Genomic DNA, 26,345 nt, shown 5'->3' with positions numbered 1-26,345 from the left:
TCCGAGAGTGTTTTCCGAATGTTTTCCCTCCAGCTGAGCGCCACGCTATGCAAAAGACCAGAACTCAGATAATGAGTAAATAAACACATGATTTGGGCTCCGCAGCCACAGTCGAGTTATTTAAAGCGGCATCAGACAAGTCGGCACACTGGCAGCTCAAACTGGCAACAAACATTTGCCTCACCAATAATCTCTGCATTCGATCTTAGTGTCTTTATTTGGAGAAGTTTCTAATGTCAAGAGCGAACTCCTGTTGCTGAAGTTCTTAGGAAAATGGAAATTGGACGTGGATCAGTTGCTAACGGTCATGATAGTTGACCTCATCAGTTGAGCTTGCATATAAACATCGTCTCCTAATACTATGAAATGAGCCACAGACATGGAGTCAAGTGAGGACTGAGGGTGGGCTGCACCCAGAAATGGCAAGATGGATGTCATGAGGAACGTACAACTACTTCCTCTGTCGATGTGTGTACTCTGGAGCATGGCAGAAGCACAGAGTTAAATCACAGCCATAAACGGAAGTGTCACTGGCGCTCACGCCCTGGCTAAGTGGCTGCTCCTCCATCTGTTTGTGGCCCCTAATTTGCTCCGACCGCCCTCTCAGCTCCTCCACCTCGCACTGATGAAGGTGATGAGAACTGTGTGAAATCACCAAAAAGATAGTTACACACTTCAGTGCCTGCGTCACGTCCACCCAGGGGCGAAGACTCCTGCCGGGCTCCACGGCGCCTCAAACTCCCAACCTCCCTCTAACGCGTCATAGCATGAGATGAGATTGGGCAGAACATAGTTAATATTTTCATATTTTAATATCATATATTGGCCAAAAAAGAAGTTAATTCCTGCATCAATCTTGTCCAGCTGCTTTTTTTTTTTTTCATATTTAATCTGCTGGGGCACCTACTGACAGATCAAATGAACAGCCGCTGAACATAAAGGATCTATCAGCTAAGCGGACGGCAACGTTTTTCTCCCCTCTGGCGCCTTAATATTAGACTTCTGTCTGGATATTTGCGCTGTTGCTGTGCAGGAAATGACGTCTGTGCTCTCGGCCGTGTCACTAGACGTTCAGTCACCTTGGGCATCAAACCTGGAGAACGACCCTCAAGGCTCTCTGCAATAATCTCATCACGTCCGCTCATGGTTCTCTTCTCTCTTGCTTTTACAGTGATTTTATAAAGTAAAAAAAAAAACTCATGTTGCAGCGATGAGGGGGGAAAACCTGGGCTTGTCCTTTGAGAGTCTCCAGCTGGTCAGGATAAGGAGGAGCGCTGTGGCTCCTTTCCTGGTTATTATGGGACTTTTGCCTCTAGTAATTATCTGCCAGATAGCTGGGCCACTCCTTTTCTGCTTCATCCGAACTACAGTAAGCTATTTCTGTGTTGCGGAGTCCTCCTGAGTCAGCAGCCTATTTGAAGTAACACGATGTGTTTAGTGGGAGGCTGTCTTTTTGTTAATGCACTGTTTTAGAGTTTGGTTGCATTTCAGTTCTGCCTGCGGCAATAAAACTGGATACGTGAGAAGAGCTGCACGTTTTGATATCCACACTGCCCTGAAGACATGTGAACGAAGAATCTGCAGCAGCACTTGCTGCTTGAATCCACCCAGTGTTGTCAGTGAGTCAAACAGTTACGGTTCATGTTAATTGGACATCAGTCAATCAATCAATCAATCAATCAATCAAACGACACTGACTGATGTCAAGCAAACATATGGTCTGTGTCAGTTTTTAATTACAAGTGCACAGCTGGTTGTTCAGGGGTCAGAAACAGCTCACATGCATGAGAAAGAAACATAATACAGTTCAACAATTACAGTATCTCTTACTGTAGATGCCGGCAGTGCTTAAGGCAATAAACCATACAGTATGATACAAACTGTAGTTTACAGTATTAACATTACAGCCATATATGGAACGTCCCCGGAATGGACAGTGTTGGGGGGTGGACAGCGGCCGATTCTCTTTTTGTACATTTGGAAACGGCGGTGAATTAGTTCAGTCATGAGTCCCGACGTGCTTTGACAGGGTTCCGTATCTTGAGGGGAAACATTTCAAGTTCACGCATCCTGAACAAACGCGGGAAGCCACAGTCCACTGCAGAACAAGACGAGCTTGATGTTTGAGCAGGTACTGACAGCTCCCGGTGCTTGGTTTTTACCTGGATTGACATGGGTGAATGGCAGTGGATCTACTTTTATCTAATAGTAGGTATTTGGACTTTCACTGACAGGACAGGTAAACACAGTTGGGCCGCAGCACATCACAACAACCCCCTCCCACCCCCCCAACAGACGAGATACAGAAGAAACCACGAATCTGCTCATTAAATGTTTAAATTTGACAGCTTGCATGCACAATTGTTTAACCCCCCTCAGTCTTAGTTGGTCATTTAAAGAGATCTCTGGATTATTTAGATCCAAAGAGCTCAATTCTCTATTCTTTGAAGCATTTACACTTGTTTTTTTTTTTTGGTTTCCTGTGTCATCACATGATAACTCGGCTCTTCCCTAGCTGCTGATCTTGGTCAGCATCTTGTTGATGGCCTGTTTGACGTGCGTGGTGGAGCTGCGGCGCCTGGCTTTGCCCTGCACGGCCTTGCGGCGCCTCACCTCGCGGCAGAGCTCGTGGAAAGCCTCGGCCACTGCGCCGCCTTCGTCGGCGCACGCCGAGCACTCGTAGAAGGCGCACGCCATCTCAGCTGCCAGCCGCTCGCCCTCCTCCGTCCCAACCTGCCTGACGTGGTCCAGGTCCGACTTGTTGCCCACCAGCACCAGAGGGACGTTCTTCGGCCTCTTCACCTCCTCTAGGAGACTCCGTAGCGGCGCCACCTCCTCGAAGCTTCCCCGGTCTGTGATGTCGTACACGATGATGAACCCATCACCCCAGCGCATGTGTCCCTCCTTCTGCTGGATGTCCTCCTAACATCAGAACAAGAAAAGGCCAGAAATGAAATGAGAAACATGAGCTTTCAGGCATGTGCTGCTAATTCAAACGTGTCAAAGCAGAAACCATCCAGCCACTTGTCCAAGGACTTAATTGCGTGTGTGGCAGACGTCAAAGGATGCAGCTAGATCAGTTATAGGTAGAGGAATTTCTAATTCCCTCAGAGGACGGATGAGTTTGATGTTTTGGTATTTGAGCGACTTTTGATCCTGGAATTTCTGATCCTCAGATAAAACTCCACCTCCACTAATCATCCTGCTGCAGATGAATCAGTCGGAGCAGGCCTGACATGTCTGGAAATATTCAGACCTCATCCTAATGCCAGCTCAAAATAGGCTACAGTGTAATGAGAGAGAGAGAGAGAGAGATGACTTGGCTGAAGTGTTGCAGGGGAAATCAGCCGTCAGCACCAACACCTACGCAGCACTGCAGCATCTTTATCTTAACACGAGCTCTCCCTCATGGGCAGCCTGTGACAGATTCTAGGAAATGACCAGCTTTAAGTGCCATTCTGTCCCATCCGCTACTACCAATTCCTGCAACAAGTGTCTAAAATCAGGGGTCACATCAGCTCGAGGAAGGCAGCGTGGGACGACGATAGCTGAGCGTTCAGACATTGGACTTTAATAGAAACAAGTGAGACTGTCTCCCAGTGTCAGCTCTGCCTGTGTCCACTGGGAACGCAGTTTAGTCCCATTCTGTGTGTTTTGACTACAGTCATCTTGCACCATCTAAACAATATGGACATAATTAAATAATTGTACTAACCACGGAGGTGACGTGAAGGCTCACTAACAATTTATTTATCTTTAATTAATCTTACCTGTCCCGCGGTGTCCAGAATCTCCATGGTAACGACCTCGTCATCAATGTTGGCCTGATGCCGATATGTTGATTCTGTAACATACAAAAAGTTCCGTTTTGTTGTGAATCATCACTAACGCAGGACTAAAAACTCATTGTGATGCATTTCTGAGTGCGTGAATTAGAGACCGGGCAGATTTTGGAGATGCGTTAACAAAAAGTCATCATTACAGAAGTGGAGATTTTTTTATTCCACCTACTGTTTTCATGAATGATTCAGAGCGTCAAACAACGCCGGCTTTTGTAGAGGAAGTAGGTGTGAGGGAGCGTTTTCTAACAACACATATCTGACTCTGGCTTGGCAATTTATCACTCAGAATAGAATCTCCTTTTTTTCCTCCTTCCCACATAAGTAAACAAGTAATGAAACCACTTTACTAAAACATCAACTACTACACATTTACAGTAGTTTGTATAGTGATGTAGCAACATATTTATCACAAACCACACAAGTGGCACAGATCGGTGAAGTTGACCTTTGCTCTGCATGGCCACAAACGCCACACTTACATTTGTTGAGCGGTGGCAGAGTAAGCGGGGAACTTCTATTACAGGTCAACAAAAGGTGACATGCTGGTTTCTGCCTGGCTCATAGAGAGTGCACAGTTACCATTTTCTATTTCATTAGTGGCTTTTCCTTGTAGTTGGACCGCCCTGGTTACTGGTTGACTCCTGCAATGACCCTGGAGCGACCGGAGCTTCACCTCCAGCTGGCTTGGAAAAGCAGGACGAGTGCTTCTTATTCCTGGCACAGGAGCCCAGGTGTGAACTGTGACTGTGACCTTTCATTCCACCTTGGACAGCACAGGAGTTATATCTGCCTGAATTGCCCCCTTGTAAAAAAATCCCATCTGTGTAAAACCCTTCTGGTAAAGACATAGATTGTGCAGGATTGTTTCCGTCATCTCTACCCGAAGGTTTAAGCCCAGCACTTTGTCAAAGCTTTGTGATTTTTACGACTCGGGTCTTAGGGTTGCTTTCAGCTTGTGAGTCACGTCCTGCCTGTTCTGCTGCCATTTGGATATGGCTATTTCCTGAAGGTAGTCATGACATAAATCAATCTCCCATCAGAAAAGAACGAGGATGGTAACCAGTACTTTTTAGTACACAAACAATAATGCAAATGCCTTGTCAGAAAGATGTCCGGGGTCTTAGTGACAAGAGTTTAAAATAGCAGACATGTTGCTCCAGCCCCAGCACGTCCACCCTGCTGTGTCCCAGGTGCGCTCACCTCTCCAGGGAATAAACTGCGTAGCGTGATGTAAATAAAATGTCACAGATGGCCACAGGCGGAGGTAACGCAGCGATTTATGGCTGTTTGGCTGGAGACATCAGGAGCATCTCTGAGGAGGAGGAGGAGGACCGGAGTCTCACACTGCTACTCATGGGACAGCCTATTTCAGGAGCCATCACTCTAAAGGCACCCAATCTGTCCACATCCATCCCTGCGTGTATTTGTTGCTAAGTGTACTGACGGGGAGCAGGGACAGAATGATTTAACCAGCCCCGCCATCCTTTCTAAAGGTCCTGGAGAGAAACAAAAGCAATCATTTCCTGGCAGCGAACAATCCGTCGCGTATAATTCAAAAGCCCTCGCAGCTTGGAGGCTGTTTTGGCAGAAAACTTATAAATACATCAAAACCGGAAACAAAAGTGAGCCTGCTTATCAGAACACGCTGGCCTGTGATATCTGGGAGGGAAAAAAAAAAAAAAACCTTAACACTTAACAACTTAACTTCATGTCCAGATACTTGGAAATATGATCACCGCACACCTGCGATCCTAATATTAAGCTCAGTTGTTGCAGTGGCTCAGAGTTAATTACCTGAGCCAAAACGAGATTAGAGAGAGATCCATGACTGCCTGCTGTGTGCAGGCACAGAAAGGGCGAGTGCAATATTGTGGCCGTGTGCATTCTGCACAGCTTCTGTTTCCCATGGTGGTACGTTATAAAGTACATTTATAGATGCTTGCATTTGCATGAGCAGACACCATTTCCCAGGAGGCCTTGAAACGCTGGCGATTCGTCATCGTGGAAAGCGACGCCTGGCCTTGTTTGTGACCCTGATGTGAACAAATAGGTGGATAACAAATGGAGACGAATGGTGAACTGTAGGGACCTGAAGGGGAAATTGAGATGGATTAACTGCAGCCCACGCTCTCAGGCCATAACCTGCATTTCTAAAAGCGGCACTCTGCGCACACACACACACACACACACACACACCCTACCTGTGTGACGTGCCCATAATAGGGTTTTAATAATGTGTTGACCACTTCATGGGTAATTACAGCCGAACAGTCTGATTGGTGACAGACACCCTCCAACAGTGCTGTTATTCCCACTCTACACCTCAAGCTGTGCTTTGTCGGCCGTGACGCCAGCGCTCGTGGTTTCCAAGGAAGCAGTCATCCCTCTTTACTTGATGTCAAACTCATGCACACTCCCCCGGGGTTTTTACAGCACACATGTTCAAATAACCCGTTCATGTCAGGTGCCTGAGTTCCATCTTAAAATCTATATTGTGAGGTTGATTCAACAAGAGAATATTTCTGAGCGCAGTCTGTTTATGCTGGTAATTGCACGCCGCTGCGATGCTGCAACTGATACTGTATGTCACCGAAAAACTGACGTGCCAGAGGCTCCGACCTGCCGTGTAGAGCCAGGAAATGAAAAGCGCCGCACAGACGAGACGTGATCTTTTTCACACGGTAATTACAGTGTAGGGAACTGGTTCAGTCTGCAGCGCTCAAAAGGCTAATTCTGTGAGTCTGCATCCGAGTTGTGCTTTTGGAATGAACCAAACTTCTGCATCCTCTGATTGATTAGCAGATCTGATTTTTTTTGGCTTACCAAGTGTTGGGTCATACTCCCAGATGAAACGTCTCGTCAGAAATCTCACGACCAGAGCTGCAGGGGGGACAAAAGATAAGAACATGTTCAGAATATGAAAACAGCGCAAGAAACACATGCACAGTTTCCTTTTCTTCATATAGGCTAGTTAGTGCACCCTTTTTAAAGCAAACCAGCCTCACAAATCAAAGAACACCACCTCCAGCAGGCCAGTGACTCACACTCTTAATGGTGTGCCATCAACGAGTAATCTGCTGCAAGGAAATGTTGATAACCTTTATTCAGACAGAATTAGAAGGCTATTACCTGTGGATCAGACATGGCTACAAATCAAACAGACTGTGTGCTGTTAGTCATTGTTGTAAACACCAGTTTGAAAGTGTGGACACCACGTCTGTGACGCAGGACGACGTCTGGAAACGGCATAAAAAATAAAAATAAAAAAAAAATATTCACAGATCAAACATCTTGATACACTCGACTGTTTCCCAGCAACACTTCATCTCATCTAGAAGCTAAAACCCACTCTCTGATTAGTTTTATCAATGGGATCATGCACACCGCCACGCCTTCTCAGCTGCTTATTACAACAGCATCATCCCCCTGGTACTTCACAGCTGAGCACCACAGTAATCCAGTTAAAACACGGAGCGCCGGGCCTCTCTTCAAGTCACTGCAGGAGGTGTGTGCCTCCGTTCTGCAGCTGTCTATCCGAGCACTGCAGCGTTTCTCCCTTCACTTGAGCTTCTGCGTGGGCACGGTGCCACTTCAGAGTCCTATAGGAGAGCATAAATGCACTCCCAGCTAGAACAGGAAATGACCTTAAATGCGTATGAGGTCATCATAAGGCTTCACCGTTATGCATGTGCAGCTATTTATTCACGCGTTTCTCTGGAGATGACTTTGAAGCTGAATAATGAGTTTGACATTTTGGAAAATACCTTTGGTCCCTTTCATGCAAGAAATGATGAAAAGACACTGACATGCTTTGACTAAATCATCAGAACTAGTTGCTCCGATATGTTCAACCATGTTGTAAATCGAGTGTTTAGGTTTGTTCTGAAGCCTCATGTCTTCTTCGAGCAGTGGATTGCAGTTTCCCCGACGCCGACACCCGTTTTCCTACTTGTTCCACGCACGTCGCTCAGTGCACCAGTGGTTTCTTTCTTTTTCAACACATTCTAATTTATTTTTCCTGGCTGTTCCCAGTGTTTGTTTGATGCCTTCTAACCACAGTGAGCTCGTGTTGATTTGGCCTTTTCAACAACGGACACAGTCTTCACAGATGGATCCAAAGGGAAAAATCCAAGAGTAGTCATTTGGAGCGGGCGAGTGTTTGAACACTTAATCTCACAGGACACACCTGTCTTACTAGAAACACCTGCCTGTCACTACTTCATACTCTTCTAGGGGCCTACAGACACATTTTCATTCTTCTCAACTTTTAATTTAAACATGGAATTGGGAAAAGCGAGTAACAAGCGAGTGTTCAGACTTTCTATCCACTTTCTATCCAGTTCTCTGCCAGTGCTCCACTTGATTCCCCGTGGGTATCTGTATCCTTGCGTCAACTTACTCGGCTGCTGCTTGTGGAAAGGGGACAATGTGGAAAGCGCTTCCATCTTGGTCAGGGCCTGTTTTCTGCTCCTGATTAGCCACGACGCATGAGGGGGAAGAAAAGCTTTTATGTTGTCCAGAGTGTCGCTGCCACGTTTCATTACGCTCCTGCAGAAGTCAAGTCTGGCCTTTGAGCTCGGGGCCAGTGTTTGATGATAAATGAGTGTGGTGCTCAGTTTGTCATTCGAGTAGCTGTGGAAAGCTTCACCTTCTAGTCTAATTTCAGCAGCCAAAACAGTTTGTGTGTTCACAAGCATGAGCCCTGCGCCTCAATGCAGCATCTTAAGAGTGACGGGCTCGTCTTTTCATGTTGCACCTACTGCAGCTTTCCATTTTCTTTGAAATAACCTCTTTAACCCCATTTTCTTTCCTGTTCTCTCTTTGTTTCTTAACACACTTCAGATATCCCCTGAATGCACGAAGAGGCACATCATTCGTCATGCTCCTGAGAAGGCACACTGACACACAGCTCTCTTCTCTGGGCACATTTACTTGTGCCTCTTCACTGAATTTCCCACTGAGGTTATTTTGCGCCTCTTCTGCTACTGTGGCCTGGATTCCAGGTAGACAGAATAACCAATGGGGTGTGAAGTCCTCTCCTCATTAGCGGTAACTGTATCTCCTGCTTTTCACTGCCACTGGAAAGACATGTACACATGGAAGAGAGGAGCCTTTGTTAACATGCGTCAGTATGGACATTGTGGCCCAGATTCACTAAAGGTTTGCAGTGGGAGTGATGCACAATGTGTCACCAAGATGACTAGATCACAAAGGATGGCGGTTCTCTAACTGAGCACTGAGGGGAAAGCCGGTAATGGAACAGGTAAAAAGAAAAAAGCACATACAGAGCATCACCTTCTCCACATTTAATGTTACAGCCTTGGTAATAAAAAATAAAAAAATATGGTAAAAAATATGATGATACAAGCTTTTTTGGGGGGTAATGTTGTAGAGTTTTGAGAAAAATAAGGCTGCAACATTAAAATTTGGTAAAGGTTAAGCACAGTGAAATTTTTGTAGGTGCACTGTAGCTCATAGAACCAGCTTCTTCTGTTTCTGGAAGTTCTCCAGCCCACGTTTCACAGGGTCACTATGAGTGGATGAGTGGCGTTTTCAGGTTTACGTCAAACACTTCGCTTCGAGGTGTTTTTCAAGAGCTGCTTTTGTGCAAAGTGACAGAATCAAATTAACAGCCGAATGTTGGACTAATTGCAAACAAAGCACGAGCAATTAGCGTGTCCCGCGGCCTTGTTCGGAGCCAGCGCTGTGGAACTCGCTGAGCAACCTCCTATTGATTCCCCACAGCTATCAGACGGACACCCGCGGCTCTTTGGTTCCCTCTGGTCACAAAAACACGTCTTGGCCGGCTGATGAGTAGAACCCTCCCAGTGCCGCGCAGCTGCAGTCAGGTTCTGTAACTATTGTGTTCATGTCACATCAGGTCACGTCACACAGGCCAGTTGTGCTGATGAGACCGGTGGGGAAATAGTTGGACTGTTTATTCCACTAAATCTGAAAGGTTTAAACCCTCCTATTTCTCACTTTCACCACCTGCTGCTTAGACTGTATTAGTGACTTAATGTCTCTGTGAGGTCAAGAATAACTTATTCTCTGTTATGCTCAGAAAGAAATATCAATAATGCAAGCAATTTAAATCAGTAAGAATAATCAAGACATTCCTGTTATACATGGAATTCAATTTTGCCTCTGATTCATTCGTCGTGCTGCACAGTTTTGCTGATTGTCATCAGACTTGTAAATGTGCTCCTCTGCTGGCAGGACTCGCTGTTTCCCCGCTGTTTTTACATGAATAGAAAAGAGGTGAATCATTAACCAAAGCGTTTCTGTTCTTTTTATATTTTATTGCATTTCTGTCAGGGGAAATGCAGACAGTTGCTGCCCTGTTGCTCTGTTGACAGACAAGAAGCTGCAAGTCCCTCATAACGTGATGCTCGTACCACCCTGAAACATGATGTAGACATGGAGCGGTTCATGCCATGAAAATAAGCTGTGTGTTATCCTTTATCGTACGCTACAAATCATTTTCACAATCATGTCAAGTAATTTGAGACAATCATTTCTATTTGTGTAGCAAACCCTCATCTCTAATCAACATCGTTGCCAATATAATGAGATGTTGAGCACAGAATTATAGCTTGCACTGCTTTGTGCATTGATATCTGATTTATGATTTCCTCCAAACCTACTTAGTAGTCAAAGGGGAAACATGGACAATCTTTTAATCTTGCAGCTTTCCAGAGCCTGTTTTGTTGAAGCTCAAGCATTTATGTTGAGCATATGTAGCACGGTGACAAGGATTAAATCGCTTATACTGAAGAATGGTTGGAAAATGAACAGAACCCGAACCAAAGAGCAGGTGCGGGAGAAAGTTGTTTGCAGGGTGAAGCGGCTTCTGAAAGCTTCCAGCTGTTTTTACTCGTCTATCAGATAAAGTCATTTTAATCTGCAGTGACACATCTTTTGATCGCTGGCGGCAGCACATTCTCATTATTTTCACAACCTGGGAAAAAAAAGCGAGCTGGATGGAATCGGTGATATTAAGCTCAACGATGATTTTTTTTTTATTTAAATGCAAATATTTGTAGATGTGTTTATTATAGCACAGGATTCTTTCTTCGCACACTGAGCATGACGCTAGAAAGAGGCAAAACAACCGGCTACAAAAGCTCCCAAACCACTTCCTGAACAGGAGGTTAGGCCACTGTTCTCAGTCTGAGCTTTCCCAGAGATCCTTTCACCACCAGTCTCTCTCTAGGGTATATTTGCATCCCAAAACACTAACACCAAGTCTCTCTGGAATTGCTGCATAGAAGTAAATTACATTCCACATTATATGGAAATGTATGTATGTGTGAACTGGGGGCAAACGGCACAGTCGCCATGGTGCCAGGAGAAATATTTCGTCTTTACTGCCAAATATAAATGAGATCAGTCAGACATCTCATCATCTCGGACCATTTCCAGATCAGATTATAGTCGATTGGTCTTTCTTCATATTTATTCCAGGATCTCACCAATACTCCATGAGTAGGGGGAGCGGGTATTCAGAAGTACGCAGAGTAGCAACAACACACAAGGCAACAGTTCACGTCATCTCCCATGAGGGCAATGGCGTCACTGTCTGGACCATGTGGATACAAATACTTTGTTGTGGATTTCAGGGGAATTTGTCACATAAAATCAACACACCTTTTAGCTCCCCTTTTATTCTAATCAAAACACAAGAAATGACAATGACGAGAATGTTCTAGTAGCAGTATGACCTTGTGCATTTTGACCATTTACTAACACCTTTCTTTTAAACAGCAATTGCTCATTCGCAGCTATCAGCAGCTATCAGCCAGCTATTAGATGTCTGTAACTACATCACCTACTGAAGATGCCTTGTCGTTGTGTAGCTTGGTGCCATAATTGAAGGAATGATTGCTCTAACTGGAAGTATAATCACACACCAGCTGCTGCCACTAAAAACTGACAACTGTGGTTAAACAATAAGAGAGGATTAGACTGAGGCAATCATCGAAAGCACACACTTATATTACATATATCAGGTATGTTTTCTTAACTGATGTTAACTAGTTCTACATTTGTAATGGTTCAATGAAGACTTAAATTTAGTGAACCTTGTGAGCTACGCAAACGTTGAAAGCAAGAGACAAGTGTAGCAACAGCCACCAGAGACTTAGCTGATCGCTCAATTGATCATTTGCTATCTGCTTTCCTGTCATTGCTCTCTGTGCTGATTAGTTATGCCTCAGGAATTTGATTATCCACATGATCGAGATAGCTGCAGTAATTGAAAAATTGCAGCTTGATGCCGTGTTTTTTTGCAGTTCGTACTGATCAGGCAGTAACAGATGGGAGTAACATGCATCCTTGAGGAGCTGTATCTTTTCTCAAAATCTGAAACTGGTGGTGATACATGAAACCTCATAATCTCTGTTGTTCTCCAGAGAAAATTACAGCATATGATTCATCACCTTTTTTCCTCCGTAGCTATCAACTCATTACTGACTGGATTTTCCGATCGGTGGTTATTAGGCACCATTTAAATTAATGAGATGTGGGGCGTAATAAGAGCAACTGCTCTTCTGAGAATAATGGAGCATCTTCCTATTTTCTGCCATGCTTCATTAGTCATTAGCAATGGGATAATTAATAATTAGGCCCATATTGTAAACAATTGGTAAATTACATATTTAAAAAAAACCTTTAGCGCTGAGTGATTTTTGGTGTGGTTCTTTTAATCCCCCACTTTTTCGGCAATTTTCGGCAAGTGTCCAAATCCTTCCAAAATAGAACAAATTAAAGTTGGCATGCAGTGTGAGGTGCACATAATACAGTAAGTTTCACAAAAATCGCCCAGTATTGCCCAGGAGAACGCTAGCCTGAAAAATTAACACATCTCTCTCAACATCACTGTGAGCAGCATCCAGACTGATGCTGGCAGCCAGCCTGCCAATTTAGATTTGTTGTGCTGTAAACACAGTCTCTGTATCACAAAATGGCATTCTGGCACCGAGATGGGCTGTGCAGCCTCGAGCCATGTTTTTGTAAGAAACTAAACTGCAATTAAACCATCAGGTACTGCAGTTTTTTTAGTTTTCTCAGCCCTAACGTCCTCTATAAATCTTTAATCCAGAGGGATTTGCTGCAATCATAAGTGATTTTACATTTTAGCTCACATTTATGTAGAAATAGAACCTATTGTAAAGGGTTCTCATATCACCACATGTATCAAGCTGCTTATGTTTTGTTGTCCACCCTCTTAGAAGCACCAGTCAGTCTTATATAATGTGTCAACTTTTCAATACACCCCTGGTTGAATACACTTTGCCTTCGCACTATGAAGATGGATGTCTCTTTGTTTGAACAGAACAACTCCCAGTAGCTATCAAGTTCACTTTGAATGACAGTAAAGGTCAGATTAACTCCCCTCCGCTCCACTTTGGACGAGCTCCATGAGCACACAATAGCAGAGAGAGAGGCAGTCATTCTCCTCAGGGCCCTGTGGCTCTGTAAAATGGGACACCAGACACGCTTTGATTTCACATGAAGATGCAGAAAGACAGAAGGCCGCAGTTGTGGGGGTTACAGCGGGGAAGGGCGTGAGGATTCTGACACCGCATTCATCCCTTTCATTTAGTCTCTAACAATAGCGCGAGTGCTGTTCATCAAGAACCATATGTGAAGGAGGTGCTGGGGCAGCCACACCTTAGAGAGGGGTCATCACTGTGATTAGACAGAAAGATCAAGTTCCGCAAACAGCTGAGAAAAAAGTACAGAATTTCACCATGAACCGAACCGGAGTATTATTTTTGTTTGTTCTTAAAAGTCCTTAAATTAATACATGCAGAGTGAAGCTAAAATAAAAGCTGGAGTTTAACAGGAAGGTGTTCCATAAGCTGAAAGGTGGAAGAGGGAACGGTGTTGAATAAATCAAACATTAACCTTAACCTCCACCGATAATGCAGACGGTAAAAAGAAAACACCTAATGGATGCATCAGGAAAGTTTCAAAGTGGTGCTAATCATCTCCAGAGAGTGAGGTTGCTAAAAGCAAGCAGGCAGATAACCAGCGGTGACTCACACGGTGGCCGAGGACAGCGGCGGTAGTCGGAGTACACGATTGGACGACGGACAATGTGTGGAGGCTGAGGCAAGTTGGAGGTGTGCTCTAAAAATAATTCAAAAGACGAAAAAAAAGCCCGGCCACTTGAAAAGCCCACCTTCCTGTGACACAGAAATTTCCCTTTATGGGTCCACCGCATCTTTGTATGTGTCAAGAGAGCACTGATGTACCGGTCTGCTGTTATTTATACTGACTAGAGGCCCAAATCAAACCAGGATCAGACTTATCCTTTCTGGCTTTTTGTAGTTCAACCTGTGTGAGCGTGCAGAGCAGAGCAGAAAAGAGCAGAGCAGAGCCAGGTGAATATGAATAAGAGGGGAAGTCTGGGGAAAACAGGCGGGCCTGGCCTTTAGAGCTCAAACAGATAAGGTGAATGGCAGAGACACCCTGTTCCTGTCCTGAAGACAAAGGGAAGTTCTGGGCAGCAGATAATGTGTTCAGTAGAGAAGGAAGTGGAGGAGGGTGGAGGAAGACCAGCGGAGTGCAGGCACAAGGAGGGAGTCCAGGTTTAACGATGCTTCAGAGCCGTTACAAAGCAATAAGGGAACGCTGAAGATGGACGTGAGCAGGGACTGTAACGTTTTTATTAAACCAGCCCACAATCATTTCCCGACATTCATCCAGTGCTGTGAAAAGCTTCAATAGGGAAATAGTCACAAATATTGGATATTTATATTTTAAAACTGGATTTTTTACATTCTGTGTTTGTTTATTGATTTGATCAGCATATTTGCAGCTTGCCATTTATATTTATAGTGTACATGTCTTCATTATTCATTAATTAGGAATCCTTTTTAATCTGCAATCTGTTGTTCCTCATGTAGGAACCAGGCTTTGTTTGCACTGTTCTCAGAGCCTTCTTGACTTTTCACCCACACCGCAGCACGAAAGCCATGAGCTCTGAACTCTGTGTGAACTGAACAAATGAGTTAGTTAAAAAAAAAAGGCTAAAGCCTTAAAGTTCTGTAAAGTCTTATGTAACACATTTAAGACAGTCTTCACACATGCCTCAAGTGCACGTTCACATCACTCCAGTTACCCTGAAAGCCACTTGTGAACCTTTTTTCAGATCTCTTATCCAAAAGAGTAAAAAATCTACCTCTGAAATGAGCCAGCATAATGCGTTGGATGAGTCATAACTTATGGCTGCAGGTCTGCAGGATGTCATCAGGGGAGTCAAAGTCAACTTCACAGCTGCCTCTCTCAGCTGTCAAAAGCCAAGGATGTGCCTAGAAACCTAAGAAGCAGGACGAGCAACTGCCCCTCTGCCTCTCCATACTGTTAATTGCTCGACAGCGCAGAGCTTTGCACAGAAAGCCTGTTGGACGTCCAATCCCATCAATTATTTCATTACCTCGCAGGACTGCCATTTCTTCCAGCAGACACCCCAGAAAGTTGATTTAGGAAGCAGCATGATCGCTGCAAGAGGGGATTTGAGTGCACAAGGTTGTCTGTGCCATCTTTCAGCAGGAAGCCTATTGCAAAGTCATTATTATGAGTTTGCAATGCAATAGTGTCGAAATCATTTAGAGGCATGCTGTTATCTTGTACACTGTGTTCAGTTACGATTTCAAATATTACACTTGCACTAATTGAATGACATTGTTGCCAAAGCCTACCCTGACTCCAGCCCGGCCATCTCAGGTCATTTGTATTGGACATGTCAGAGGACATTAGTCGCCAATGCTGTTTTTGAGATGCTGCAGGGAACAGTCAGTACACGCTCTGCAAGCAAACAGCCATCGAATGACACCATTCAATTTGTGCAGTAAACAGAAACCTGAGTGGAAACTCATTTTAAGATTCATTCCTCTGGAAATGCTGCGAAAAAGTTCCTCTCAAATTGAAACGTTGGTGACGAAGTGCAATGGGAAAAGGTGTAAGCATAGTCTGAAAGGGTAAAGATCTAAAGGGGGTGCTATGGTGGTTGAATGTGATGAACAGGGGGAAAAAGACAGCTGAGATTAGTGCTACTGTCACTTAGTGTTTGAATGCTACAGGAATATGATGTACAATTTACATTCCCCAACAAAACATCAGCTACAGACTGATAACAGCAGCTCACGCATGCATTACAGTAATGGCAGCACTTTGTCAACCAACTCGCTGGATTTGTGCATCACTGCTCAGTCCAACACTCAGCTGTGTTTGTTTTTGCAGCATTGTCTCGCCTGTCTGCCCTTTCAATGACTGTTTTAATCATGCTCCAGACCAGCACTTACATTAGGCTGATTCATGGTCCCCTTTTTTGCTGTTGGAGGTGGCAAACAGTAGTATTTCTGAGGCAGACACATGTTGGCCTGCTCTTTTTGTTATTGTTCTGCTTTCAGGCTGTCAGACAGGCTGAGGGGAGGAGGGGAGGCAGGATGTTTGAGGCTCGACGAGACAAGATGTTTTATGAAGCGGCGCTTTGCCGCCCATAAAGTTAATTTCCCCAAAGAACATCCGACCCTCATCCAAAGCACACTTTTCACTACGCGTCTGTGTGTGTGTCAGTGTTTTTGTAGCAATAATAAGCCAGGTTTTATTCACTTAATTTCATAAGTCAGTTAGTTGCTACCATATGATGTACGTTAGTTTTGATTAGTAATGCATTAACAGGTTTTCTTGGCTACATGATACAATCACTGTATAATGTTTAACACGTTTGCAAACAATTTGCTTTTTTTACATATCCAGCAGACAATGCACAACATTAGCACTTACTCCCTTTGTATCTTTTTATTGGTCTCCACCAATCTGATTCTTCAGCTCCTAAATACACCAGTTGGTGACCAGCCAAAAGTGTTTTTAGAGATTTTATATGAAAATGGCCGACTGCCATCAAAACAAACTTGACGTGAATGGTGAGAGTGAACCCCCATATTAAAGTTACAGGCTGTAAAACCAAAACAATGAGCTTAAAGACTCTAAAACACTATAGAGCTGAGGGGAACTTCAGAGTCAACCTATGAGTCCTGTAAGTTTCTCACTACAATTGACACTTTTCACATTTTATTTATTCCCCAAATAAAAATAGGATTAGTGCAGCTTTAACTTTAACATCCTAGCCTCATCTCCACAAGAGCAGCTTTAATAGTACAATTAATGTAGTTTATCTACTTTAAAAATCTTTGAATACACAACGTTAGTCCTGCTCCTCACTGACAAAACTACTATTAAACCTTTCCAACAAGTACTTTATGTCATCATATGTGTGTGTGCTTGTGTGCACATCGGTGCATTTAGCAGGGACCAAGGTGGAGGTACAGTAATTGAACAAATGTGTCTTATTTCCTGACCCAAGCTCCCCTTGCACTGAGTCAATAAACCAAAAGGCTTTAAAGTGCCTGAACAGCCACTCTCAAGTTAATACACTCTGCTCTATACTACTGCTGGATTGCTCTGCAGGAGTCCAGGTCAGACCATTACAAAGAACCAGCAAACCCCCTACAACGAGCACGAGCACCCAGCAAATCTGTTCCAGCTTGTTAGGTACACATTCTTTCCAGCAAGCAGGGGAACAAAACAGTTTCTAGATGTGACTCATCACTACTAAATGATCACTGAAATCCAACAAGAATAGGAACCCTCACACACACACACACATTACTGTTCAAAGTTTAGATGGAAACATGAATAGAGAACAAAATATCTGCACCAGTTATCTGGTACAGATATTTTGTTCTTGTCGGGGCAGATTCACCTCTGAAACACCATCTCAACCACCTAGAGTACATCTGATGCTTATAAAAAAGTGACTATAACTCATGGTTTATTACTTGCACAGTATTGATCTGTTTTGAAGATGAGGGGAGAGGGAACAATGTTGTGGTTAGATCCTGCGACAGGACAAATTAGGCAGTGTCACTGCATTACCCGGTGATATTTGAGTGAAACAGATAGGGAGAAATCCCAAATAAGCAACAGCACTTTTGGAAACGAGCCCAAAAAATCTTCAACCCACGCCTGCCAATATTTCTAAGTGACTTTACAGAAAAACAAGTCCAAAGCTGCCCATAAGTGGACTTGGCAACAGTGATACAATCTTACAGCCAATTCATACTTTCTGTTTGACCTTCAGTGGGTCTCTAGCTACGCGCATTATGAATGCACATATGTTTGTTTTTACTGTATACTCAACTGGGGATGCGAACATGTTGCACACATGCGTGGCCATTTTACCTTTGTGGCAACAGCACAATCCATGCAGACACTGATCTTGTCCTTAAAGTGAAATCAAAAAATCAGTGTTTTTTTGCCTGATAAACGTCTAAGAGAGACAAAGAAAACTGATGGTTCAAAACAACATGTAAAATCTCGTTAATATCACAGTTTATTTTTCCTTCCTGTCCTTTTGTACAAGAGGTGGGAGGATAATTGACAGTTTGAGTCCAGATGTTTGCAGATTGTGGAGAAAAAGGCAATTCATTAGCATCTGCGGGGGTATGTTTAGAAGCGAGCCGTTCATTGTGGAAGGGATCACCAGGGCTACATGTAGCTTCAGATGTGACAACAATGACCACCATCCTGCAGAGTGTCTGTTTTTGTGCATTAAAGGGGGGGGAGCACATGGGTGAAGGCAACTGCAGAGCTGCATTAATCAAGCGCTGATGAAAAAATCAAATGTCCACAGCACTGTAGAGAGTGTTCCAGCAAGCAAATGTTTTGTAGGATGGGAGAAATGCACCTAAAGTCCATCTAAGGGACACTAAAGTGATGCAAAATAAGATGCAATTGGCTGCACTCACCACAGGTTTTGCAGAAAATAACCAGCTGCAAGTGCTTTTGAAGTAATATTTATGCTTCTGTGATATCAGATTGGAAGTCGATATGTTCTTGTACATTTTCCAGTGGAAATTTTCAAAGAGCATGAGCATTGCCTGAAGCTTCAACAATAACCTAATCAACGATTTCTGTCATTGCAAGTGGGAACAGAACACTGGCAGCCACAGAGCAGGAGGTCACAGTAAAAACTGTCGGGTTAACAGCACGGCTCTTAGTTCAAGGAGAAGGTTTCTGCTTGCTGAACAAGGTTCAGCCTCATGTTTTGTGTTTTTCACGTGTTTCAGCTGAACTCCTCTGTCTTTACAACTTTCAGTACGGTACTTGAGTTGACCTTCCCAGGCATCTTAATGGCCTCCTTCAACAGAGAGATCGCAAAGCATGTTTTCGAACAGCTGATTGGAGCTACAGAAGCAGGCTGTCTTGATTTGTGGTCGACAGGAAACATATGGTCTGTGTTATTGTGTTAACTACTGGAGAAAACATGCAGGGCGCCAACCGAGACACAGCTGCTGCTGCTGTTGCTGCTGCTGCTTATAGAGGAATGCTGAAACCTAAAGATAACTACTGAACAGACTTATCTGTGGGAGGGAAGGTATTTAAGCCAGACCGAAAACCACCTTCCACTGTGATGTCGACTACACCAACAAAGTGAGAACTTGGAGAAATGATGGCACGAATGATGAAGGAAAAAAGAACAACGCAACCTGAAAAGTTATTGAACTGTTGCCTGGAGATCAGTTTAAAACCTATTAAAACACCAAAGATACAAGATTCTTTAGCATGTAAACGAACACAGCAGGAAAGACGGGCACACTGCACTTTACCTGATTTGCCCACGCCCGCTCTGCCGAAGACAGCCAGCTTCACCTCCGGACTCTTGGCCATGACAGCAGCTGCGACCCGGTGAAGCTCAGCAAGCCAATCAGTGAACTCCAAGGTCAGCCATTCATCCAGCAGCGCCTGAGGAAACAGGGAGCAGCTGATGCATTACAATGAATTTCTAACAACTTGTTTCGCCTGTATATCAATTTGAGTGAAGGATTTCCCATTTTGTTGGCAATGTTTCTTGAAGATCGTTCTACTTTTAGCTCGACTGATGACGGGTTTCTACAACACACAGTTTGTGAGTCATGGTGATTTGTCAGTGTCGTCCAACAGGCTGCACTTACATTAGCAGAAGTGTCAGCCTGTGACTGACTACACTGAAAAAGAGACACAGTCAGGCATGATCAGATCAATGACATGAGTCAATCCTTGCACCGGCATATTTTATAGTTTGGTCTATAGGCATGATTTCTAGAGGATAGGTTTGGATTTTTAAAAAATATATGTATATGTGTGAATGTTATGTTCCAGGCTAAGAGACGTTGAGGCATTTTCATGAAGCTGGGCACAAGCAATTTTTGCAATTTTGGTAATGAGAGGCACCGGAGCAGTCCTGGCACATCACGGCTCAATATAAAAAGAGTGGATAGAGCACAATGAGTACATTGTTCACAGGTGGAAGACAGTATCGGTAAGGAGAGGGAGGCAAGCTTCAGTCACAGCAAATCAAATAAATTATGTCTCTTCATACCAGAGTCTGGTATGAGTACATTGTGCGTCATCTCAAATCCCCTTTTCAGGAGAAGGTTGTTTGTTTTGCTTTAATAAAGGCACTTGCACTGTATTAGCCATGTGCAGTTGTTTAGCCCTTTGAAATATATAGCGTATAGCTGATATGATCCCTAATACTAACATTGCAAATGAAACGCACTCTTTATCCTTCCTTCTGATGGGTCCTGGTTGCAGAGATTTAATCAGCCGATGGTGACGGTATCTCTGAAAGTCCACCCACAGGCAAGAAAAGATACAAAGACCACAATTCAACAGGGCCTCTGGTTCCAAAATACCAAAGTCAGCAGTACGGCATACAGAGACGGCTTCTGTCTGTTTTTGGGGACTTGTTGACTTCCCAACTGGGATTTTTCATGCAGGTGAAACATAGAAAAGACAGAACAGGAAAGTGTGGAATAAAGCGTGCACAGAGCCGAAATCAGCTCTTCTAATAGAAAACAGAAGTGCAGCTGGTTAAAGAACTAAGCACAGGTCTGTTTTATTAGAAAACAACTCACTGTGCAGTAATTTCATGAGCTCATTGATTTTAAGATTTGCTTTGTTTTTCTCCTGGCCGTTCTTACAACTTTGAACCACAATCATGCAGACACCAGTGGTATTCTAACTAAAAGCTGTATGTTGATGGCTCCAGACGAACTCTGGCATTCAGTCATTTGAGAATGGTGTATTTCTAATTAGCAGCAATGCAGACTGAGATAAAATGACAACAAATACACAACAACCATGTCTGAAGACGCATCCAGTGGTCGTGGAAAAGATGTTAATCTGTTTCAGAAGGGTCAAATAACTGGCATGAATCAAGCAAAGGAAACTTCTAAGGAGATTGATGAAACTACTAAAACTGGGTTAAGAACTGTCCTGTGGAAGAAGGTCATGAGGTCTGATGAGTCCAGATTTACCCTGTTCCAAAGCAATGGGCACATCAGGGTACGAAGAGAGGAGGGTGAAGTGATGCACCCATCATGCCTAGTGTCTACTGTACAAGCCTGTGGGGGCAGTACTATGATCTGGGGTTGCTGCAGTTGGTCAGGTCTAGGTTCAGCAACGTTATGTGCCCACAGAATACAAGATCTTAGCCATAAATAAATGCAACATGTGTTTTATTTTATTGTTAATTGTGAAGGATAATCTTTAGAGGCATTGTTGGATTAAAAGAAGGGTATAACTGGGTATCATCTGCATAAGAACAAAAAGACTAAAACTACAATGTGCTACTGTTGGGAATCAAGTTAGTGGTAGCGTGAGACTTGAAATAAAATATTCAAGTTTTAGTAATCATAAAGTTAACATAAATAAAAATGCTGCAAAACCAGTTAAAGAAACTACAGTAAAATAATTCAAGTAACATTACCAGCCTTAATATAAAAAGAGAAAACAGATAAACTCCAAGAATGGATCCTTGGGGAACCCCAGACGTTACCGGGTAGACAATAAAGTAAATGTTAGTAAATTGGCATTCATAAAAACCCATTTATAAACTGCTGAAGTATGTCAGCCATGTTTGTATAGAGATCTACCATCACTTGACGTTGTATAAATGAAACCACAAAGGAATATCTCCTCAGTCAACTCTGTTTTAGTCTCTGTTGGTTAAAATGAGAAATGGGGAGACAAATTGGGAGAAAACTGGAAACACAGCTCGGCTCACTCTGCCCAGTTGAATAAAAGCTGAAAAATGTGTTTGGGTTTACGTAGGTGCCAATAACACACTGGTTATGAAATGAGAAAGTGGAGCTTTCTCTTTCTTCATGCCAGACGCAGACTTACACACATAAACACACTCAGGGTTTAAACTAACCTTATTCCTTTTATACTAGCACCCACATGCCCATATATGGAGTGGCTTTGTGCCACATTATGTGGCTCAAGAGGAGGTCAATAATCAATCTTCATACCTCTCACTCAGCAAGGTCATAATGGTTTTTAGCATTATTAATGTGGACCACCACGAAGAAGCCAGCCCTGTCCAAACAGTGAATGATACTGTAGTGATATTATGGGATTGGATGATATGTTGAAGAGCAGAGATGGGGCATAGTGTGGAAAAGAGAGGGGTACAAATATAACCAAAAGAGTTTTCTTACTTTCTGATTGAGCTTCGAGTACGATGTGTTCGAGTTTAGAGCGTCCTGTTACATGTTCCAGTCAGTGTTTGTGAGAGGGTCGCGGAGTCTTTTTCTATTTGGGGAGAATCAATTGTTAACCCAGTGTTTGAGACAGGTCTGCAAAAAAAACAACATGCTATGATCTTTATGTAAAAGTTGCTATCAAAGGGTATTATTAATAATGTCCTCCACGCAATATAGGATTATAATGAATAGAGTGGTTTTCACATTGTGAGTAATGAGAGTTATATAACAAGCCTCTCTAATACTCTTTTTTAGTTAAATGTTCATTATGTTGTCCCCTCTCTATGACAACCGGCTTTGCCTATTACTTTGAAACTAAATACAAATTTAAAAACCCAACCAAAAATTGCCGGGTGATGGACAAGTGCAAAACGCCTGCACATACCTGAAATGTCCACTCAGAAGCATGCATGACAACCCAAATATTTCAACCTGCAGCCACTGAGAGCTGCCCCAGTCTTTTTCTATATATATATTTAGCTTTAGAAAACAGTAAGTGTGAGCACAGTAGCAAAATAGCTTCCATCTCCTTTCTCGCTCCCTGTCTGTTTAACCTCTCACATGCATTACTGTAAGCTGACATACGGTCCGCCACTGCAGTGATCCCTCGCTCTCCTACGCAGCAGCAGGGAAACACCAGCGGAGGGAGGAGGAAGAGGAACACACAGCCGTGTCTGCCTACCGACACGGTCAGTCTTCTTCACGTTTTGCCATTTATGGCCTCCACCCACTCCACCCATTGTCCTGGCTATGTGTCTCTCTCTCTCTCTCTCTCTCTCTCTCTTTGTCTCGCTCTCTCACACGCTCACATACACAATATCACACAGTGAAGTCACAAGACGGTTTCAGTGGGGCTGAAACAGCTGCTAAACTCAGCACGTCTGGCTATGTCTGATTGACAACAGACCAAGCTGTATAATATTTTTCATTTGGTTGTAAGTTACTTTATCATAAATATCATAATGAAATACATGAGCTCATGGAATTTTAAACTCTGGTCGTATAATGACCTTGGTGCCCTTTTGTCTACAATTTACCCACAGCCCGTTCTACTCCGTTGTAGAGGGACTTTATCCAAACTGTCAAACTGGGCACGCGTATGTTCCTTTCCGCTGTGTGCCCAGCTGGGTTTTGTGTCATTTTTGCTCTGAGTAATGAATTTGGGTGGTGGAGCTGTGGTTGAGGGAGATTACAGACCTCTGAGCTCCAAACCATGGGAGGAGGCCTGCTACACCACAGGCTATAGAAAGACGGCAAACCACAGGTCTGTCATCTGAATGCATGCTGTGAACTGGTGCACTGCCTCTGGAGGGAAACTAGTGGAAACCAGAGGGTGGAAAATAAATGTAACAGCCTACGAAAACATAGCATGTTAGTGATATTTCCCTAAAATATGGATAAAATCATTCAAATGTGTTTCTTTATTGTTCTTTCCCTGTTCCTGCAGGTCCTTGTGTGGCTGTTTGTTTCAGTCAGTGGTGACAGGTTTGTGCTGAACAGCCCCTCACGCTGATGATCCCGCTTCATCGCGTGTCTTTATCTCAAAGTCTCCACTCGGAGAATATTTAGTCTCCCTCTCTGCTGTTGCTGCTTAGGAAATAAGCAGCGAAACTACTGATAAGACCGGCCACAGTGTGAGTCATCAGTGTTGGAAGAAAGAAACCTATGTTCACAGGAAACGTAGTCAAAGGTGCCCTGTGCAATCAAGCAATACTTCTACAATATTGGAGTTACACACAAGTACAGGACTTTAGTTACATTCCACCACTGCGAGTCATTATTGGAACCGATTACATGAGAGTTGCTGTAACTTGTTCTTACAGGAGAATCAAAGCAACGGAGCTGATATCAACAAGTTTGTGTTGGCTTCTAACCCACAGCCCTTCTCAGGCACCCGGTGAAGTCCCCTAGTCCCCCCCCCTAGCTTGGCAAGCAGCCCCCTGGATGCTGTGCCGACCGACCCTAAATCCCATTGAGATGAGTGCTATTATGCAACACTTAGAACTGCTCTTGAATGCCAATTACATCCCCAGAGGGGAAGGTGGAGTGAGATGAAGCAGCAAAGTAAGATGATGAAAGTGCATATTCATGAAGGCTGAACCAGAGGATGCAGGTCTGGGATTGTAGAGGCCACAATCTGGACTTCATGGCGCAACTTTTAAAATGTTATCAGCTCATCTTACATAAGAAATGCAGCCTTGGAATGTAAGACAGCTGAGCATCAAGCACAAAAAGATCTAAACTCACACCGATTCCAAAACACTCAAGTCCCCAATATCATGGGAATGTCAGGTTTTTTGTTTTTTGTTTTTTTGCTATGAGAGAGAAATCCATCTTAGTGGAAACACACCGTGTGCATGACCTTCCTAAAGGTTTCACCCCGTTAGTAAAATATCCACCCTGCTGGCCTGATCACAGGTTTAATCATTCCCACACCTCACCGTTGCAGCGCCGTGTCACAGACACACTCACCAGATCCCGCTGAATGCAGTAATAATCCCCGGTGATGAAATGCAGATCAGGAGGAGACACTTGTCTGTTGTTGTTGTTGTTGTTGGGTTCCTCTTTTTTTTTTTTTTTTTTAAGTTGACTGCTGTCCTGATTTAAAAATGGTGTGCCTGACCTTCCCCAGGGGCAGATGCGGACGCGGCGCACCGCTGGATGGTTGGATTGGACAGATACGCACGACTGGATGGACACACAGCTGGATGAATGGACGGATCCTGACCGGACAGACCGAGTCGCAGCTCTGGCTGGGATGAATGAATCCCTCAAACGGAGGATCAGTGGAAATACACGGAGGGGAGCTGCTGGAGTTCCCGACACTCTGCTGCCTTTGACCGGGCTGCTGCTGCTGCGCGCATACCGAGGGTAACACTGACCTCTAGTGGTCAAGTTCATGTGACGTGCTCCAGAGGCCAATCATTGAATTTTCACCTAATCATATTAAGAAATCATATCCAGGTGTCCTGCTTTGAATGAGAATACGTATGCAGTCAGGATTCAGTTCAGGTTGCAGTCTCCTCTGCATGTGTGGGGTTCAGCTGAGTCTAACATAAATAAAACTAACACCTACACTAGGACCGGTATTTCCTGTGTACCTCTTCATGTGTTAGTTTGAATCATCTGTGGTTTTCTTTTTTATATTCTATAATAAAAAAAAGATCAGTAGTTAACACTTTCCCAGTCCCTGCTGGCTTCATCACAGCAGCCATTGAATTCGTGCATGTTAATATTTCCATGTGTAGCTGACATTAAAAACTAATGCGCACCTGTAGCATCAGTCTGTCCAGGATATGGGGAAGTACAGTAGATGGTTAGATCATTATGTTAGTATTAAAAACCCAGTTTTGGTCTTTTAAATCTATTAACCTCTCTGCATATGTGACAAAATAGGTTTTATTTTTGCTGGAGGTGAACAAGGTTCAAATGTGGCTCATGTCAGAATAGCATTTCCCCAGGTAGCTGTTACTAAGGGTCGAGTTATGAGATCTTGATGACACTGTGTCAATATGTATCAGTGTAGAGAAGCACAAAGTCAACTGCTTCCGGGAAATAGATCCTACTAATACTGACTATTAAGGAGTGGGGCCTCTGCAAGATAAGTAGCTGCAGATTGTAGAACAGATTCTAAATCTGTTGATCACAGAACATGGACGTTATTGAGATACTAGAGTCATGTTTTCATTAAAAGTAATATTCATAAATATGCAAAAGACGAATATTGAGTATAAGGGTGAATTCATTACTGTGCCTGCTTACGCACAGACCAAGCGAATGACTCTCTGTTCTTGCCACCCATGCGACGCCGCAACCCGCCCACCCCCAACCGCAACAGTGTAGTGTGTATGCGTGTGCGTGTGTACAAGTGTGTGTGTGTGTGTGTGTGTGTGTGTGT

At 43.7% G+C, this 26,345-nt stretch overlaps 1 protein-coding gene across 2 annotated transcripts; it reads right to left on the bottom strand.

Moving 5' to 3' along the window:
• Positions 1 to 1,698: 1,698 nt before the first annotated feature.
• Positions 1,699 to 25,467, bottom strand: rerg (RAS-like, estrogen-regulated, growth inhibitor). Of its 2 annotated transcripts, XM_026362571.1 has the most exons (6): positions 24,920 to 25,009; positions 22,403 to 22,496; positions 19,526 to 19,661; positions 6,666 to 6,722; positions 3,771 to 3,844; positions 1,699 to 2,922 (listed from the first exon to the last, which is right to left on the bottom strand). In XM_026362571.1, exons 3-6 carry the CDS (start codon positions 19,584 to 19,586, stop codon positions 2,512 to 2,514), a joined length of 603 nt encoding a protein of 200 aa, XP_026218356.1. In that variant the 5' UTR covers positions 19,587 to 19,661; positions 22,403 to 22,496; positions 24,920 to 25,009; the 3' UTR covers positions 1,699 to 2,511. The 2 variants fall into 2 exon arrangements, with proteins under 2 accessions (XP_026218356.1, XP_026218355.1); XM_026362570.1 differs by lacking the exon at positions 22,403 to 22,496 and having other exon boundaries at positions 24,920 to 25,467.
• Between the last annotated feature and the right edge of the window lie 878 nt (positions 25,468 to 26,345).

This window comes from Anabas testudineus, chromosome 23 (assembly GCF_900324465.2).
Source record: "Anabas testudineus chromosome 23, fAnaTes1.2, whole genome shotgun sequence".
NCBI classification, from domain to species: Eukaryota; Metazoa; Chordata; class Actinopteri; order Anabantiformes; family Anabantidae; genus Anabas; species Anabas testudineus.
Note: the sequence above shows the minus strand (reverse complement) of the source record. Positions and strands in the feature narration are given on the sequence as shown.

Excerpts from the sequence above, each read along its gene's own strand:
- rerg (XM_026362570.1), bottom strand. The coding sequence starts at position 25,348 with ATGAACTTGACCACTAGAGGTCAGTGTTACCCTCGGTATGCGCGCAGC. Across the intron at positions 3,845-6,665 it reads GGAGTATGACCCAACACTTG|AATCAACATATCGGCATCAG; the intron begins GTAAGCCAAAAA and ends TGTATGTTACAG. Across the intron at positions 2,923-3,770 it reads TTCTGGACACCGCGGGACAG|GAGGACATCCAGCAGAAGGA; the intron begins GTAAGATTAATT and ends TTCTGATGTTAG.